The sequence below is a fragment of the Strigops habroptila genome, chromosome 6, assembly GCF_004027225.2.
Source record: "Strigops habroptila isolate Jane chromosome 6, bStrHab1.2.pri, whole genome shotgun sequence".
NCBI classification, from domain to species: Eukaryota; Metazoa; Chordata; class Aves; order Psittaciformes; family Psittacidae; genus Strigops; species Strigops habroptila.
Genome location: NC_044282.2, coordinates 11,738,058 through 11,754,222, shown reverse-complemented (window position 1 = coordinate 11,754,222; position 16,165 = coordinate 11,738,058). Strand labels below are relative to the sequence as shown.

Genomic DNA, 16,165 nt, shown 5'->3' with positions numbered 1-16,165 from the left:
TTGGTGATATTATGTGCCATATTTTCATATGGATTAACTGTTCTTGAACAATTTCCTAAAAGGGATGAGGCATCAGCAGGTTTTGTTTGAACATCTGGCATTTGTTTTTCCCTTTTTTTTTTCTATCTGAGTTTTCCTCAGAGACTTGTCCTCTTCAATTCTCATTTCCACTGAGATACATTTACATTGTTCTTGCTGTGTAAAAAAAGGACCTCATAAAAGGTACAAGTAACAATATCTCCAGTTCAGAGACTGAATACAGCAGCCAACAGTCATAGAGAAGTGGCAGTATAAATAATGGTCTCTGATTATCTATATCTCTATCTCTGATATTGTGAACCATGCTCACCGCAGAACCACAGACTCACTGAAAAGTAAATTCATTTCTGCTTTCACCAGGTAGCAGTTAGTAACATAACTCTAATTTCAGAGGTATTTCAATTAAATTAATAAGCAATTTAAAGGGCTGATCATCAGTTTCAGAAAATGACTAGTTACCCTCTGCTTTTATGTCAACATGAACTCTAAATTTTGTAAGCTGTTTCTGTGTGGAACAAAGTAGGGGTTACTAAGACTGGTAAGAGACACTTCTTACTAGCAGTTAAATCCTATTTTTCAAGTGTGGAAGTGTAGTGACATTGTTTTGTTTCTGTTGTTGCTACATTATTTTGATATAATGTTAGTAGGAGCAGTAATAGTAATATCATCACTGATAGTGATGTTTCATATGGCGTTGCCTAGGTGCTCTGATCATTGTCCGGGCCTCTACTGCACCAGATGCTGCAAAAGCATGAAAAGAAAAAGACAACTCCTCTCCAATGGAATCATTATTCTTATATATCAAGGAATAAAATGCCTTACTGAGCACTGCATGCACACACAGTAATGTATTGATAAAGCCTGGCTGTGCTCAGAAATCAAAGAAAATCAGTTCCTTTTCCATCATCTTCAAGGTGACAGAAACAGTTTTTCTCCCACACCAAAACAAGGCCAAGCTCTTTCAGGCATTCTCATGAACATGGATTGGATTTGAGTAAGAAATTCTGCTCTTAGGTGTGGGATACACAAAGGTTAGTTCCTCTGATTCCAAGCAGCATTTGTCATCTCCAGTTCTGGGCAAAGGAGAGACTTAAAAAGGGGTCCTAGAAGTTCGAGTCCAGATTCTCTCTCTCTGTGTTTACATCCAACAACCCGTTTGTACAAAAGTGTCAGTACCACAACACTAATGTAAGTATTTGGCCAAGAAGGTACAACACATTGGGCACAATTTTGTTAACTAAGTTCAATCATTGCATGTCCATGCTAATCACCCCAGATTGCTGATTGTAGGGGAAGGTTTCTATATTCCTGCTAAGTGGAAGAAACTCCAACATGATAAATACTGCAAACTGCTCTCTTAGCTTAGTATTTCATAAGCAACAGTTGTCTGTGCAGCAGGTTCTAAATCCACCTTTTTGCATAGGTAATATTGGACATACTGTGGTCACTGCTAGAATTCAGTTATAACCTTCATGGTACATGAGTTACCTGGAGTAGCTGTTTGGGAAACGTACATACAGCTCAGTCCATATACACAGAAGACTGTTTGAGCTCAAGTTACAATTTAATTTCTTTGTAGACTTTGATCAATGATGAATCTTAGCTTTTATCCATCATGTCTGAAAACTATTATCTTATTTATTAGGAGTGATTTAGTGGGTTAATAAAACTGATATGGCAGCTGGCCCTGTGATAACAAGTTATTGCAAGTCCCTGAACAGCTTAAGCATATCATTTCCTTATCAGCTATCATTTGTGTCAGTGTATGCTAAAATCAGGGCTACTAGTTGTGTAGGAACATATGTTACAACAAACCACTGAAAATAAAAGAGGAAAAGCAGCTCAGCTTGTTTTTCAAAAGGTTTGTTAAAAAATTTGAGAATAAGTTCCTTGTGATGACTGGTTTCATTTTATTAATTACATAATAGCAATATAAATAGTAAATACATATATACTATACATACACATAGAAATATGCATATAAAGACACAGAAAAAAGGTACCTGAAGTTGTAGGTTAAGGATGTTATCAGTGTCTCTGGGATGGGTGTACTCAACTCTCAACAGGGAGCCCAAAATAAGTTATTCAGATAATTACTTTGGCTTCTAAGACAATAAAAATCTTCACAACTTATTACTCTATAAAGTATGCTAGAAAGAGCTTGAAAAGTACTGTTTATACTTTTTTTTTTAAGTGCTTCTAAGTCATGACTAGAAAGCTGTACTTTTTAGTACTAAAAATTCAGCTACGCAAATAGCTGAAGGAAATCAGAATGATAAATGCTATGTCTTGATACACACAGAATAAGCACTGAAAATACCTATTCTCCATAACAAAATGTCACAACAGTAAATTCTGATATATTGGAGGAGGAACAAATGTATTGTCTACCACTGGAAACCTGAAAATCCAAATCATACAACAGTTCCTGTTTCTAACCCAAATATGTTAATATTGAATTAGATGTTGAATAATCTAGATATTGAATCCTAACTTTGTAAAGAAATAATGTTTTTCCTTGTCTCTGCCCACTCCAACTTAGCAGAAGGGCATTCCAAGTTTGTAGCGAAAGGATGGAGTTTTAGTTTTAGAATTTTAAAAAAGGCATGTGAATAAAACTAAGAGATTTAGGGTGTTGGAATGAGATACAGGTGACTGCTTGCTTACATGGCTAATGACAAATGTGTAGATAACATTGTTCAGCAGCAGTCACAGCTCTGTTTTGTTTTCCATCCTGTTCAGTGCACAACCTTTGCAATGCCAAGATGAAGTAAATGCTATTAATTCAAATAATCCATACATGTATATTTTCAATACCTCTTGTGTCACATGTAAAATTGCTTAATTTTCATGAAAGAAGAAAAAATGTTAATACTTGTGGCATTTGTGTTAGAACTCTGAATAATATTAGGAATTTCCAGATCTGGGTCTTTGGCTCAAGTCTTTCTGTTTAATACCCCTAAACCAAAAGCAGTGGTTGAAAACCTTCAGGACTTTAGCTCACAACATGGGTGACACAGTACTATATGTGAACCAGAGGACAGCAGTCTAGCATTAGGGCATTTAATGAAAGGTCTCATTGGCATTCTAAACCACCTTGAGGTGTCACTTTGCTTTGATCAGTCCACTCCGACTTTCCTGGCTAAAAAGGGAGCTGTTACGAGCACATGGTCCTATGTCTGAGCTTCTGGGTATTAATGGGTATTTAAAAATGGTCAGTGCACCACATCATCATCCCTCAGAGAAATACAGTTATGGGCAAAAAAAATCAACAGTAAAGAAGCAGGGGAGAAACAATTTGCCTTCCTATGGGTCACCAAGTACCACTGCGATCTGGTGATATTATGTTGACTCATCAGTTTCAGGCAAAGAGTAAAAGCTATGATATTTAACAGCAGCCACTTTCTGTTCACATTTCTGGGCTGTAAAATCCTGAATGCACACAACAGACTGTCCAGAAATAGAATGACTATTTCAGCTGATATTTTCATAGCTACCTAGAATAAGCAAATATACCAACCGAATGAACATTTTCTTAAATATCTTTTGTATCTAATGGCTTTAGTCAGCTTTGCAAATATAAGCATTTGAAGGTTTTGTTCTTATCTGTGACTGTCCCATACAGGAACAAACAGTAAGATTGTAATTTCTTTTAACAGGCATCAACAGGAACAACAGAGATGAACTGAAAACTTTTGTTTATGTGTTCTATGACTATTTGTTGGGGGCTTTGTGTCTTAAGAGTGAACTTCTTCAAGCTTTTGAGAAGTTTCAGTGGAATTAGTGCAATTCAATGTACTTGAACTATAAGCATTACTTTGAAGCAGTTCAGTTAAACCAGATGCCATGGTGTTTTCAAGCTAACTTCGGTAAAACCCGAATGAACCTGACTGAGTATACTGTCCATAACATTCTTAGACAAATTTGGTTTAACACAATCAGTTTTTAAATCTATTGAGCAGAATTTTTAAGACAGGGCCTATCACTTTTGATAGATGAACTCAAGCAAACTTTGCTATGACTGGTAAAGAAAGAGCTGCCCCCAGCTTGCTCTCCTGCCCTTCTCCTGAAGGTCAATTCTTTTGTAGCAAAATCAGTGGAAAGCAGTAAGTATCTACTGCATAGCTGTTTTCCTTAGCACCAACCCACCCTTTTTAGTATCTTTGGTTAAGGTGTTGAGCTCAGCACTGCAGAGCCTGAGCAATAAACGTATTTCCTTCTTCCATCTGTATTTGGGAGCAGTGATCTCCAGGAGAACAGCAAAGAAGACAAATGTGGATGAGAACTGCTTGAGTGGCTAAATAATTCAGAGTTTGTCAGCGTACAACCTGAGAGAAGAATGAATAAATGATAAGTTAGCATTTTTATTCATAGGAGGCTCAACACTAATTTATGGGGTACACTGGTGAGTTATTTTCAACTGGGAAGTGCTCTGTGGAACTGTCTAAATATAACAGTGGTAAGTCTGAGAAAATAAACCTTTAAAAATCCAGCTTTCAAACCCAGCACCTTGCCAATAAATAAATAAAGTAAAATGAGGGAGAAAGCACATTAGGGAAAAAGAGATGCAAGATGTTTCTGGGAGATTTGCTGGTCCAGCTACATTATTGTAAGAGAGAAAGTGTTTTAAATGTAAAAAAGATCCTACCCTTGAATTTTGGATCAAATCATAACAATACTGTTTTCTATGAGACCAGATTTTGTTTCATGTCAGTGAAAGGAGTTGGTAGACACCGTTAAGAAAAGCTTTCAGAAAGCATTGAAAATCAATTTGACAATTCTCTTGATATATCACTCATAAGCAATCCTTTCCCCCCCCCCCCACAGGTATCACTATTATGGAATTGGCATTAAAGAAAGCAGTGCATACTACCACTCTGTGTATTCTGGAAAAGGCTTAACCAGGTACAGTAACATAACTTCTGAGACTTAGCCAGTGAAAGTCTAACTTTAATCTTCCCTTAGGAAGGTATCTGTAGGACACTAATTTTTGTTGATACCACAACTAGTATTGCTGCATATCTCAGTGTGTTGTATTCCTATATTTAAGTAGCAGTTTGCTCCCTGAAGATACTGATTTTTTTTTTTAACAGGTTGATCTAGACCTTTTGGTAGTGACTTCCAGTATGGCCCCACAACAGTCAGTGTAGAGCTGCAACAACTTATAACAGCAGAGGATTTGTTCAATTTTGTGTGAGGCAGCAAAACACCATTTTCAGAACACTTGTATCATATTGTTTGCTTGTGTGACACCCTCTGAGTTCTTTCCCCAGGACAACTTCCCATTATGAAACGTCTGTAGAATGGTGTGAAGCTGACACCTGTGGGGCAGGAGGGAGGGCTCAATGTGGATTAATATTTACAGGTCTTTTGACTGGCTAATATCAGTTTAAACCTAACCCAGGAAGCTCTAATTATATTTATTTAAGGGACAGCTAGCAGGATCAATACATTACGATAGCTGCCTGTTGGTTTGCCAAAGATTAATAGTTCGTAAAACAAATGTCTCTGTTCACATATGGCTTGAACGACTGCTTTCATTGTCTACAGCAGTGTATATGTATTAAGTGGGGACTCTGAGAAAGGAACGGGATAAATGAGTTTGTGATTACATATAGAAAATTCAACTGCTGGCAGATTTAGGTAATACCCAAAGAGACTTTTTCCAAACAATAGGACAAGTGTAAAAATTGATTGCCAATGATGCTTAAAAGGAGGGATCTCTCCACTGCAGAATTTAAGGTGTAATAGACTGGAATATGCCATTTCCTTGTCCAGTGTTTATCCAGAGCTGTGGAGGTGTTGCTGGTACACAGTGAGATGAGATTCTTTAATAATACAGAAATATCTTGAACAAATTGCTCATTTAATTGACTAAAAGACAGTTATTTTTGTTTAAGGGAATACAAACACTCTTAGTCATCAGCTTTATGTCAGCCAGTGCCCTTTTCATGTAAAGATCTGTCTTTGCAGAATCTAACAACAATGAATACAACGAAAGTGGAGGTACTGCAAAATTTCTCACAGCTGCATTTCCAACAGTATACGCTCACATAAAGATGGCATAGATACTCTCTAAGATTTTCAGGAGTACTCACTAGATTCACTAGTTAGGAACCTTGTCTTTGTGTAGGAATTGTGCTCTCATGTATGAGAAATTGAATTTTCCAGGTCCAGTACTCAAATTGCCTCTCTAGCTATTTAGAACAGAAGCCCAAATGCTCATTTTGCACAGTCTGGGCTGAGACGGTGGTTGGATTTTTCTGTGTGAAGAGAATGATGCAGTAGCCTGGAGTTAAGAACAACCTTCTAAGTAAGGAAAGGGTCAGGCAGTGTAGGGATTCAAAATTGAGAGTGAATCTCCCAGTTGCTGGCTGCTGCATTTAATGATCTGTCATAAAATCTGTCCTTTGATGTCTATTCTGGTAGGTGAGCTACACACATGGTTCCTGGATCAAGCCTAGGGGAGAATTAGGCAGGAAAAATATAAGGGTTGATAATGGTATCAGATCACACCATGTCCGTGCACAAATATAGGCATATGGAGGCCTTTACCACAAGGCTTACATGTTAGATGGCAGCTTGTGAAAAGATTAGAAGGGGCAATGAGGCTCACTTTAGTTGCCTAAATATAGACCTCTACTGCTATTTCAAACTAAATTGGTATTTGTGTATTAAGATGTAGGTAATTGAGCTGAGTACAATAGTTCTTAAATGCAGGGTTGCAGATGCCTGAATCCTTAAATTCCACTGTAAATTTGACCTCCCAGTTAATTTAAGTATCAAGCCTTGCGCTGTGAAAGGAGCATACCTAACATGCTAACACCAAAAATCATTAGTATCCACAGCACTGTGTGAAGGGTAGCATTAGCTAGCAATTAAGGCTCTGAGGGAGAAATGCTACCAGATGTGTCCCTGTCCTTGGCAGGGAGGTTGGAACTAGGTGATCTCTAAAGCCTTTTCCAACCTCAACCATTCTACGATTCTCTGAGTCTATGTTGCTTCGTGTTTTTGCTGTACATTCTGTGTACATTTTGCTGCACATGTGGAAATCCACAGTCTGTAACAGATACATTAGCTATGAAGCTAATTAGCTTCATGTTGTAATGCACTGAGTGACGCCTTCTTTCATACTCATCTATTGACAACCAAGGGAATTCTGTAGGTAATGCATGCTGGGTCATCACATGATGGGAGCTGCCAGGCACCTGCGCCTGGCCTGGGTGGGACAACTGCTCAGCCTCTGGTTTTCTGTCCTGCCAGCAGACCATCTCAACAGCATGAAATCACAATATTGCCACTAATAATTATAAGACTTCATGTTGCCCGTAGTATCTTATCAGTTGGCAGCTAGCAGAACAGGAAATAACAATAATCAAACAACATTTATCATTACACTGATCCATTAGAATCTCTGTGATTACACATTGTCTAGTTTAGTAGTTATAATTTTAAAAGTGTGCTTTCTAATTTCTGCACGAAGAGTTGCCTGGTAGTCCAGTGACTTCAATTGGACTCTTAATAGGGTATTCACTATACTGCAATACATTTCTGCCAGTTAATGAATCAGTTAATGAATCATTGATCTCAGAAATGCATTTTACCTGCATCCAAACAATACTGTGGTAAAAAAGAATGGAAAATCACTATGATTTCTTCGTTTTCCTGAGAAGATTAAATAATACATATTTTTTTTCTACTTCTAATTTGCTCAGCTGTATCAACGATTATTTTGTATTTCCTGGTAAAGACCTTAAGGACTTGCACCTATGCTGCCCTTTTGCTATTAATGAAGTTGCAAAGATCCAAAGAAAAAAATGAAACTCTGTTTTATACTTTACTGTTTGGTCAATGATCTGAATCACCATGTTTTAGAAGTAGATGTCCTGACATCCTCAGGCATTTGCAAACCAATGGAAGAAGTTAAAAAAAAAAAAATAAAAAGGTGATTTTTATTGTAACTACGTTTGGAGGAATGTGATAATCTTTTTCATTGATCTATTCTATATGCATGTATATCTACAAACTCTAAAAATGTTCTGCTTATGAAAAAAATCATCAAATGTGTTTATTTTCAAAGGTTCTCTGGAAGCAAGTTAAAGAACGAGGTAAGTGTTGTAGTCTATTTCCTTTCACTTCTGTTATAATTCAAATATTATATGATCCGTGGCTTTAATTTCTTTGAAAATTACAGCAATATTTTCATTGAAGATTAGACTGTAACATCTTTTTTTTCATGAGCTGGGTATTTTCTCCTCTGCATATTCAAAGAAAAATAAGATTGGAAGTCACCTTCTGGGGTTCGGGTTCTGTTTCTGACCCAGTTCCCCATAGTCACAGAGATTCACAAGAGACCCTCTTAAGCAAAGGATCAAGCTCTAGCTTCATTTTTTTGCATCCATAACTTTGGCTTTTTTGTAATCTCATTTGTCTGATTGGAGGCCAAAAGATGGATTTTTTTAGTAAACAGAATTGTATACCTCCTGGTCAGGATTGTCTTTCTCTATTTTTTGGTTTTTGTGACATTTTCCTGTGATATGTCTTTTCACTGCTTTTGCTTGCTAGGTGGAACAAGCAGCACCCTTAGGCGCCTCTGATCAGCCTTATAGCCTTTCACTGTGCTTGTTCCCATTTGAATATCTTCATAGAAAAAAATAATCATAGAGAATCATAAATGGCGTGTCTCCAGTTTCTATTGGACATATGCCTTCTGATGAACTCTAGAACTGTGTTTGGTTTTTTTGTTCTGGTTTTGTTTGTTGGGGTTTTTTGGTGTGGGTTTTTTGGGGTTTGTTTTTTTTTTGTCCTACACAAGTAGCCTACATTTTCACTTCTGTATGCTATGATAGAGTCACTGTCATTTTGGTTACATCTATACTAGAAAAATATGAATTATTGTACATTAAGGGTTAAGGATTGCTCCCAGGATTTTGCTTTGACACTGAGTTCAACTGGCATGGAATAGCCTGCATGCACATTATTAAACTCCTGAACCTACAAAACAACACAAGCACATCTCATCCACATTGACACAGAGAAAAGTCCCTAGCATGAGGGTACTTTTGAGGCATTACTAGGAATTGTCTGGGAGACTGTTAATTGGCATGGGCCAAAAGAATGCCAGGAGCCATTCTGCATAATACTGTTCCAGCATTGCCTGGGAATGTTTCCTGACACCATTTAGTTTACTAGACTAAATATACCCTCTGTGGTCAACTGATACACAGCAAGTCTTTCTCCTTTTTCATTTCCAGATAAGCAACTCCTAGCTGATAGCAGAAATTCTTATTGGTCCCTGGAAGTGTAGCTTTGCTGTATTGATTTTCATCCCCTTTATTGCTGTTATCTCAAAGCCATCCAGATCTTTCCACATGACCTTTTAGTCTTCCTCTTTATTGATGATTTCATTAGCTCATATCAGCCAATTTAATCTATGAAATGTTCAATGAGATTAGCTCCAAATCTGATCTTTGAAAATCTTCAATCCCTTTTCAACCTGTAGTAGTTTCCCTGTCAACACAACTTGTTAGCATTTCAGCTGGAGTCAGTTTCTTAAACATTTTACATTCTTGTACTAATCCCCATTCTCACCAGCATAACTAATGATTTCCCATGGTGACATCACGTCAAGTATTTTAGTGAGGTTCAGATAGATTAGATCTGCTGCATTTTCCCCATTCGGGTAATCAGCTATCTTATCAAAAAAAGATAGTGTTATGCCATGGGATATCCCCAGCATAATCAAGAATTCATGAGCACTACTACAGCATTCATTCTTTCAGAGTTTTGGGATGGGAAATGTTTGGTTCCCTTGGCATAAATTAATGTACATTTACTTCCATCTCTGATGTGGCATTGCCCATCTGTTTGGGAACTAACAGTCCCGTAAACCTATTCAATACATTTGTCCTCCCAAAGTTCAATACATTTGTCCTCCCAGAAAAAGAATCAGAGAAAATTTGGTGGAAATAAGTGAGAAAGGGCGCATCAGTACGAGTTTTTGATTGTCTAGCTCTGCATTGTCTGAAATTATTCAGGCAGGTCTTAAAAGAAAAAAAACCCAAAAACATCTTTCATGGTCAAAACTTTTTTAACAATCTCAGTGTACCGAAATTAGGCAGCATATTTTCGTAAAAGTGAACAAATGAATATCCTTATTCATTTGCTTGAAAGTACACGCAATTAGGTATTCTAGAAAGATTTACAATGATTGCATAAGGTGTAATTCTCAATAGGAACATAAAGACATTGAAAGATGTTAAAGCACTGATTGTCTAAATATACTGAGTAAATGGCATTTGAATGAACACTTATAGAGTGCCAGGGACACTGTTTACTTCTGGTATGTTTTATCACATTTTCTAGTATTCTCTCTGTAGGGGGAGATATCAGCAAATTCTTTTATCTAAACCAGTTAGTGCACCATTAGAGTCTGCATGGTTAATTAGGCAGATAATATTACTGTCATTATCTTAATGTTAAATGGTCATTAGAAACAGATGGCATTAAATTGAAAGGGCAAGTGGCAGTGGGTTAAAATATTAAGCCTAGAACTGAGGCACAGTCATATAAGTCCATTAGCAAGGTAAAATCGTTGCAGATTACCCTCTCTTAAACCTCCCACTCCCATCACTGCCTTCTTTTAAATGAACTAATCCTTTTAATTAGAACTTTTAATATATTTCATGGGTAATTACATAATAAAATCATTAAAATTACTCCTGTTATTAAAAAAGAAAAAACAAACCTCCTGGTACCGGTACGCAATTATAACACCACAAAAGTATTGACAGGAAGAAGTACTAATGTTTCTACATTTCTTCAATTTCTTTGACTTAGAGTTTTATACGTATTTGAATAGTAGATAGTGAGGGCAAAGTGTGTTTACATAGTGTATGCTTTCATTCCTTGCTGTCTGTTTTGGCAGACATTTCACCCTATAAATATAGGGAGATACATATATGGTGAATAAGTCAGTTACAGTTATAGTTTTCTGAATGCAGTATTTGAGAGAATTTACCTTCAAACTGGCCTCTAATTCATAAGTCAACATTTATAGGATAATACTCCCCTTTGCACACTTTTATACTATATACCTACTATTGCCACCTCAGTGAAATCTGACTGTATGCAAAGGGGTAGGAAAAGGACACTTCAGGCACCATTCAAATGCCTTGTGCATGGTCATAAATTCCATTCACTAGTACAAAGGAAATCTGCACAGAAGTAATGGATTTACCGCAGGTATATGCAGAAGGCCTGCTCAAGGCTCTGCACACTGCCTTGATGTAAGGACTGGGTGGACTAAAATGGAACCAAAGGTTTCAGCCAAATAGTCTTCTCTGGGTTTGAATGCAGTTCTATGAGAATAAGTACAGTTCCATCAGTAAGGACAGAATCATAATACAGATTTTATTGCTTCTCTTGAGAATGAGGGTTTCATCTAAATTATATCATTTGAGAGCTTACTGAGCATAATGTGGTGTGCATTATAAATATAAGCATGGTAACACTGTATCACTACAGAACGTTATTGCTCAGCTTTACTGAGAAGTAGACTAAATCAGATTCTGTGCAAGTATTAAGTTAGGAGTCTAAATAAGGGCTAATTTACCATATGTTGCTTAACAGTCAGTATCCACATATAGAAGGCAGCTTGTTGTTTCACCCTTCAATCCCATCTCTCCAAAGGTTAGCATCTAATAATGATTCAAGATATTTTTTCAGTCTGTCACTAGTACAAGATGTGTCTACAATATTTCAGATGTCACAAGCTAAAGAAGTTTAGGAGGCTGAAGAACTCTAAGAACTGAAAGAAACTCAGCAGAATTTAGCATAATTCAGGAGGTATTTAACTTGTATCCAGGTCAATACTGACCGTGTCTCAGCAATAACTGGAGAACACTAAATGTCCAGGAATATCATTCTTATTGATATATGAAACTGGGGCTTCATGTCAAGTCTGCCACAATCACAAAGCAATTTGTAATAAATACTTAGATCAGAAGTGTCCATAGACCCTACATACCATCACATCACATACCATAAAATATTATCAAACTTTATGGTAAACTAAAATAATGGTTGCCATAGTAAAACAGCAGAAATCACTATTGCCGTGCTATCAGAGCACGAAGAGAGCAGGGGAGAGCAATAATATCTCTACTACCCTAGATCCTTGTGCTAGCAAGATACATATTAAATAAAACTTAGGGTTTCCATAAGGGTATGGCAGTCCATACTGTAGAGGAGAGAATTTTTTACTTCAGTTTTTAAACATAGATTAAAATTAATAAAAACATAAAATCTATGGTTTTAAACATAGATTGTAGAATTACATGAACTAATGTGGTTTAAAGGCTCCATCACTCTGAAAACTGTTTGGTGGAGTTTAGATCTAGGCACATATTTATTTACATTCTTGAGCTGGAACCCAAGTCTGGATACACATCGATATTTGGAAGGATTATCTGAATGCAAATATTCAGGAATGTTGAGAGACTTGTGAGATAATATACAACTTAGCGTGAATTTTTGGTTTCAATTGAACCTATATTGGTTATTCCAATGTTCCTGTTTTTTTTCCCTTCCATTTCAGGGTGGTTTCACTCGTAAATATTCTCTGAGTTCCAAAACTGGGACTCTCCTCCCAGAGTTTCCAAGTGCTCAACACCTTTTGCTTCAAGGGTGCATTTCTAAAGACAAGGTAAAATGTGAGCTACTTCTCTTCTGTCTTGCAGATCAAAAATTGCCACAGAATGTTTCTTCATATCTTAGCCTTTGAGGTATTGACATGAAAGAGCCAGAAATGTCCATAATCAAACAGAGGTGACTGATTTATAGAGGGGGCAAACCTTTACTAACACCGATTAACTGGCTTTCCACTGGAAAGGTGGTTGAATTATTTACCTATTAACTGACCTAGTATTTTACAAACTGATGGTATGTAAGACTGGGAGAGCAAAACAAACAAATAACTGAGTGTTGTATTCATTCCAAATGTCTTTGGTTTTAAGGTAAATTTTGTTCTGATTAGATCAGAACAAATAATTCACAACAAATAATTAGATGAACTATGCTTTTTTAAATTAATTGTTTGAAAAGAGACTGTGAAAATCTGAACTTTTTTTTTTTTTTTTTAGTAGTAAAATTTTATTCTCCAAATCAATACTTAGTATTGCTCATCCTAATGGTAACTGTTCTGTTCGAAGTATTGCGGGTATATGTTTTATGTCTTTGAGTCCTTGTCTGTGTGCTACGTTTGTTTTATTTCTGGTCACATTACAGGCTGCTACATCCTTGAACTGTGCTAGAAACCTTTTGATACACATTGAGAACTCTCCAATTTAGCCTCCAATACAGGTCATGGTGGTGTCTGTCTCTAGAAATGTTGCTTTAAAGCTTTTCGGTTTATGACCCCTTCCTCTTAAGTTTGATTTGTGAAAGCAGTGAAGTCTAGGATTCCTGCTGTGAGGACTGAACAAAAGGAGCCATCTGTAGGACAGAGATCTTAGCTAGAAATTTTACAGTTCCTAAAGAAAGCGCAAGAACTGGTGTACTCAGCAATGTGCATCACCTGCTGCTATGGTTTCCATCTCTCATATATACAGTATTCTTGGTTACATTTAAATCTGAAGAGCATTTGAGGTTCCATGCAGACCCAACACAGCAGTGTAAGCAAAACTGAATTTTACCATTCCAACAATGAAGAAAAAAATGCAGCTAATTTTATCTTCATTTTTGGGTTGCAGCATTTAGTTGCTCTGATGTTTTAACCAGATGATAGGAGGGCCCAGCAGAGCTTTGAGGGTGATTGTCTGTGGACAGACTCAAGCAGTTATGAGGAGACTATGGGAAGAGAGATGAACTTCTGTGTGTTTCCCGCTCTCTCTTTCCTTGCTGCTCTTTCCTCATTCCTTGTTGTCTTGTTTCCTGTTTTCTTTTTTTACCATCTTTCCCTTCCTTCATCTTATCTGGCCAAGGGTTACTGAACCTAAAGTATTTAGGTACTCTCTTGAAGAGATCCCATACATGAAGTTTAACTCCTGTGTTAAACTCTTAAGAACTTGCATGCAACTGAAATCTCTGGGGAGTTCATAAATGTAGCAGCCTACACTAAAATAGATTGATAATTTCTTCATTTTATGTTTCTGAAAAAAGCTTACCCAAACCTTTGTCTTCCATCAATTCCTTAAAAAAAAATATTCTTTAAAATGTTCTTGAATCTTACACTTTGCCAGTGTTTTTCAAAGATACGTAATTACAGAAGCAGATGTGAAAGTCAGCAAGGTCTGTTTTCAAAGAAATCTGTATGCTAAACATATTCAAATAAGGTGGTACTAGGTTCATTTGAAACCTGACATTGGTTTGCCAGAGAAGTTCACAAGCTGTGACAAACTTTCTGGGATTCTGGATCATAAGAATGGTTTTGCTAGCATTTTTCTTTCCTTAAAATACTTCACAAAATTTCTTGGTTTATAATCTGATACAAATTTTAAAATTTACTACTATTTTTCACAAAGTCTAGTAATACCTCTGGACAGTCATTAAAATAAGGGAACACTCCACTCAGATAAATTAGCCTGATGAGATGAAAGGGAGTTCTGCTTTTTAAAGTTCTGTTCATGTAAGGCAGTGATTAAACTTTGACCAAATGACTGGCAGCTATTTTCTCATTTGTCCAACTAGATGATGTTTCAGAACAGTCATAGACGCCTATAGTAGCCTAATGATTAACTTGTACTACTCTTTGGGATTAATCTTAGCTTCAGAAAGGGGAATTTACTTTGCCATCTGACTGTCTAATCTAGTTATTGCCTTGCTTTGATATCCACATTTTCACAGTGTATGGAGTCTCAGATGATATATTTCTGACAACAGCATCCAGACTCTAAGATGTTGATAAAACCTAGAGTGACCACCACATCACTTCTGGCTAAACAGGCTGTCTATTTGTGCATATGCACCGTAATACAATTTGTGTTCTATATTTAAATCCTAGCTACAGAAAGCAGAAACCTACATCATTAGAGAAGTAAAGGAGAGATCTAAGAAACTCTGTTTAATCTTTCTTTCTTCCAAAATAGGTAGATACTCTTATCATGATGTACAAGACACACTGTCAGTGTGTCCTTGACAATGCAATTAATGGGAACTTCGAAGAGGTAAGGTTGTTTGAACGACCATTCTTGGTATATGTGCACAGGGAGCCAAGAAAACGTTATTTATGTCCATGAATCTGGTTCCTACTCCTTTAGATTCAGCATTTCTTATTACATTTTTGGCAAGGAATGCCTGACCATCTTCTTCCCCTGCTTGAAAATCCCATCATCGTTGACATCTTCTGCGTTTGTGACTCAATACTGTACAAGGTAAGTTAAGCATTTAGCTTCATGGGTACATTACAGCTTTTGCTTGTGTAAAAACAGCATTGCAGTTAGAATAACAGGACGCCGTGACTGCTTTCTGCCTCTTACCCGTGTAAATCAGGAAGGATTACATTGAAATCATGGAATTTGGTGCATGTAAAAGCTGAAGTCCAGTCTCAGCTCTGCTGAACACTTGTTGCGTGACTACAGGCAGCACACTAATGGTGAAATACTGACCTGCTTGCTGGGCTGTTTCACTGACAAGGCTAAATTAAGCCTGGGTGAAAACTGAAGCCTTGCTTTTACTTAAAAGATTATTCAGGTTAGATATAAGGAAGTTCTTTATTGTGAGGGTAGTGAGGCACTGGAATGGGTTGCCCAAGGAAGATGTGGATGCCCCATCCCTGACAATGTTCAAGGCCAAGTTAGACAGAGCCTTGGGTGACACGGTCTAGTGTGAGGTGTCCCTGCCCATGGCAGGAGGGTTGGAACTAGACGATCTTAACGTCCTTTCCAACCCAAACCATTCTATGATTCTATGATTATTGCAATTTCTACCAGTGAAGACATTCTGTGGCAGATCAGTAAGGTGATTCCACACACAAACTGCTACTCACAGGTTATGTCAGGCCATGGCTTCATGTTACAAAGCTGGAAGAATATTGGGTTAAGATATTCCTGCCTCTCCTGCCTGCTACACTTTGTTTCTGTTCCTATGCTGCTAAATGTACCAGCAAAACTGCTGCACCCTGAACTGG

General features: G+C 37.1%; 1 protein-coding gene across 1 annotated transcript in view; it reads left to right on the top strand.

Annotated features, from left to right (window-relative positions):
• RFX6 (regulatory factor X6) overlaps positions 1-16,165 on the top strand; it is a 38,004-nt gene that overhangs the window by 7,343 nt on the left and 14,496 nt on the right. Inside the window, exons 4-8 of the mRNA XM_030490342.1 lie at positions 4,867-4,944; positions 8,120-8,147; positions 12,638-12,745; positions 15,126-15,203; positions 15,297-15,410. Coding sequence (XP_030346202.1) covers positions 4,867-4,944; positions 8,120-8,147; positions 12,638-12,745; positions 15,126-15,203; positions 15,297-15,410 — 406 coding nt within the window. The remainder of the gene's footprint in view (positions 1-4,866; positions 4,945-8,119; positions 8,148-12,637; positions 12,746-15,125; positions 15,204-15,296; positions 15,411-16,165) is intronic.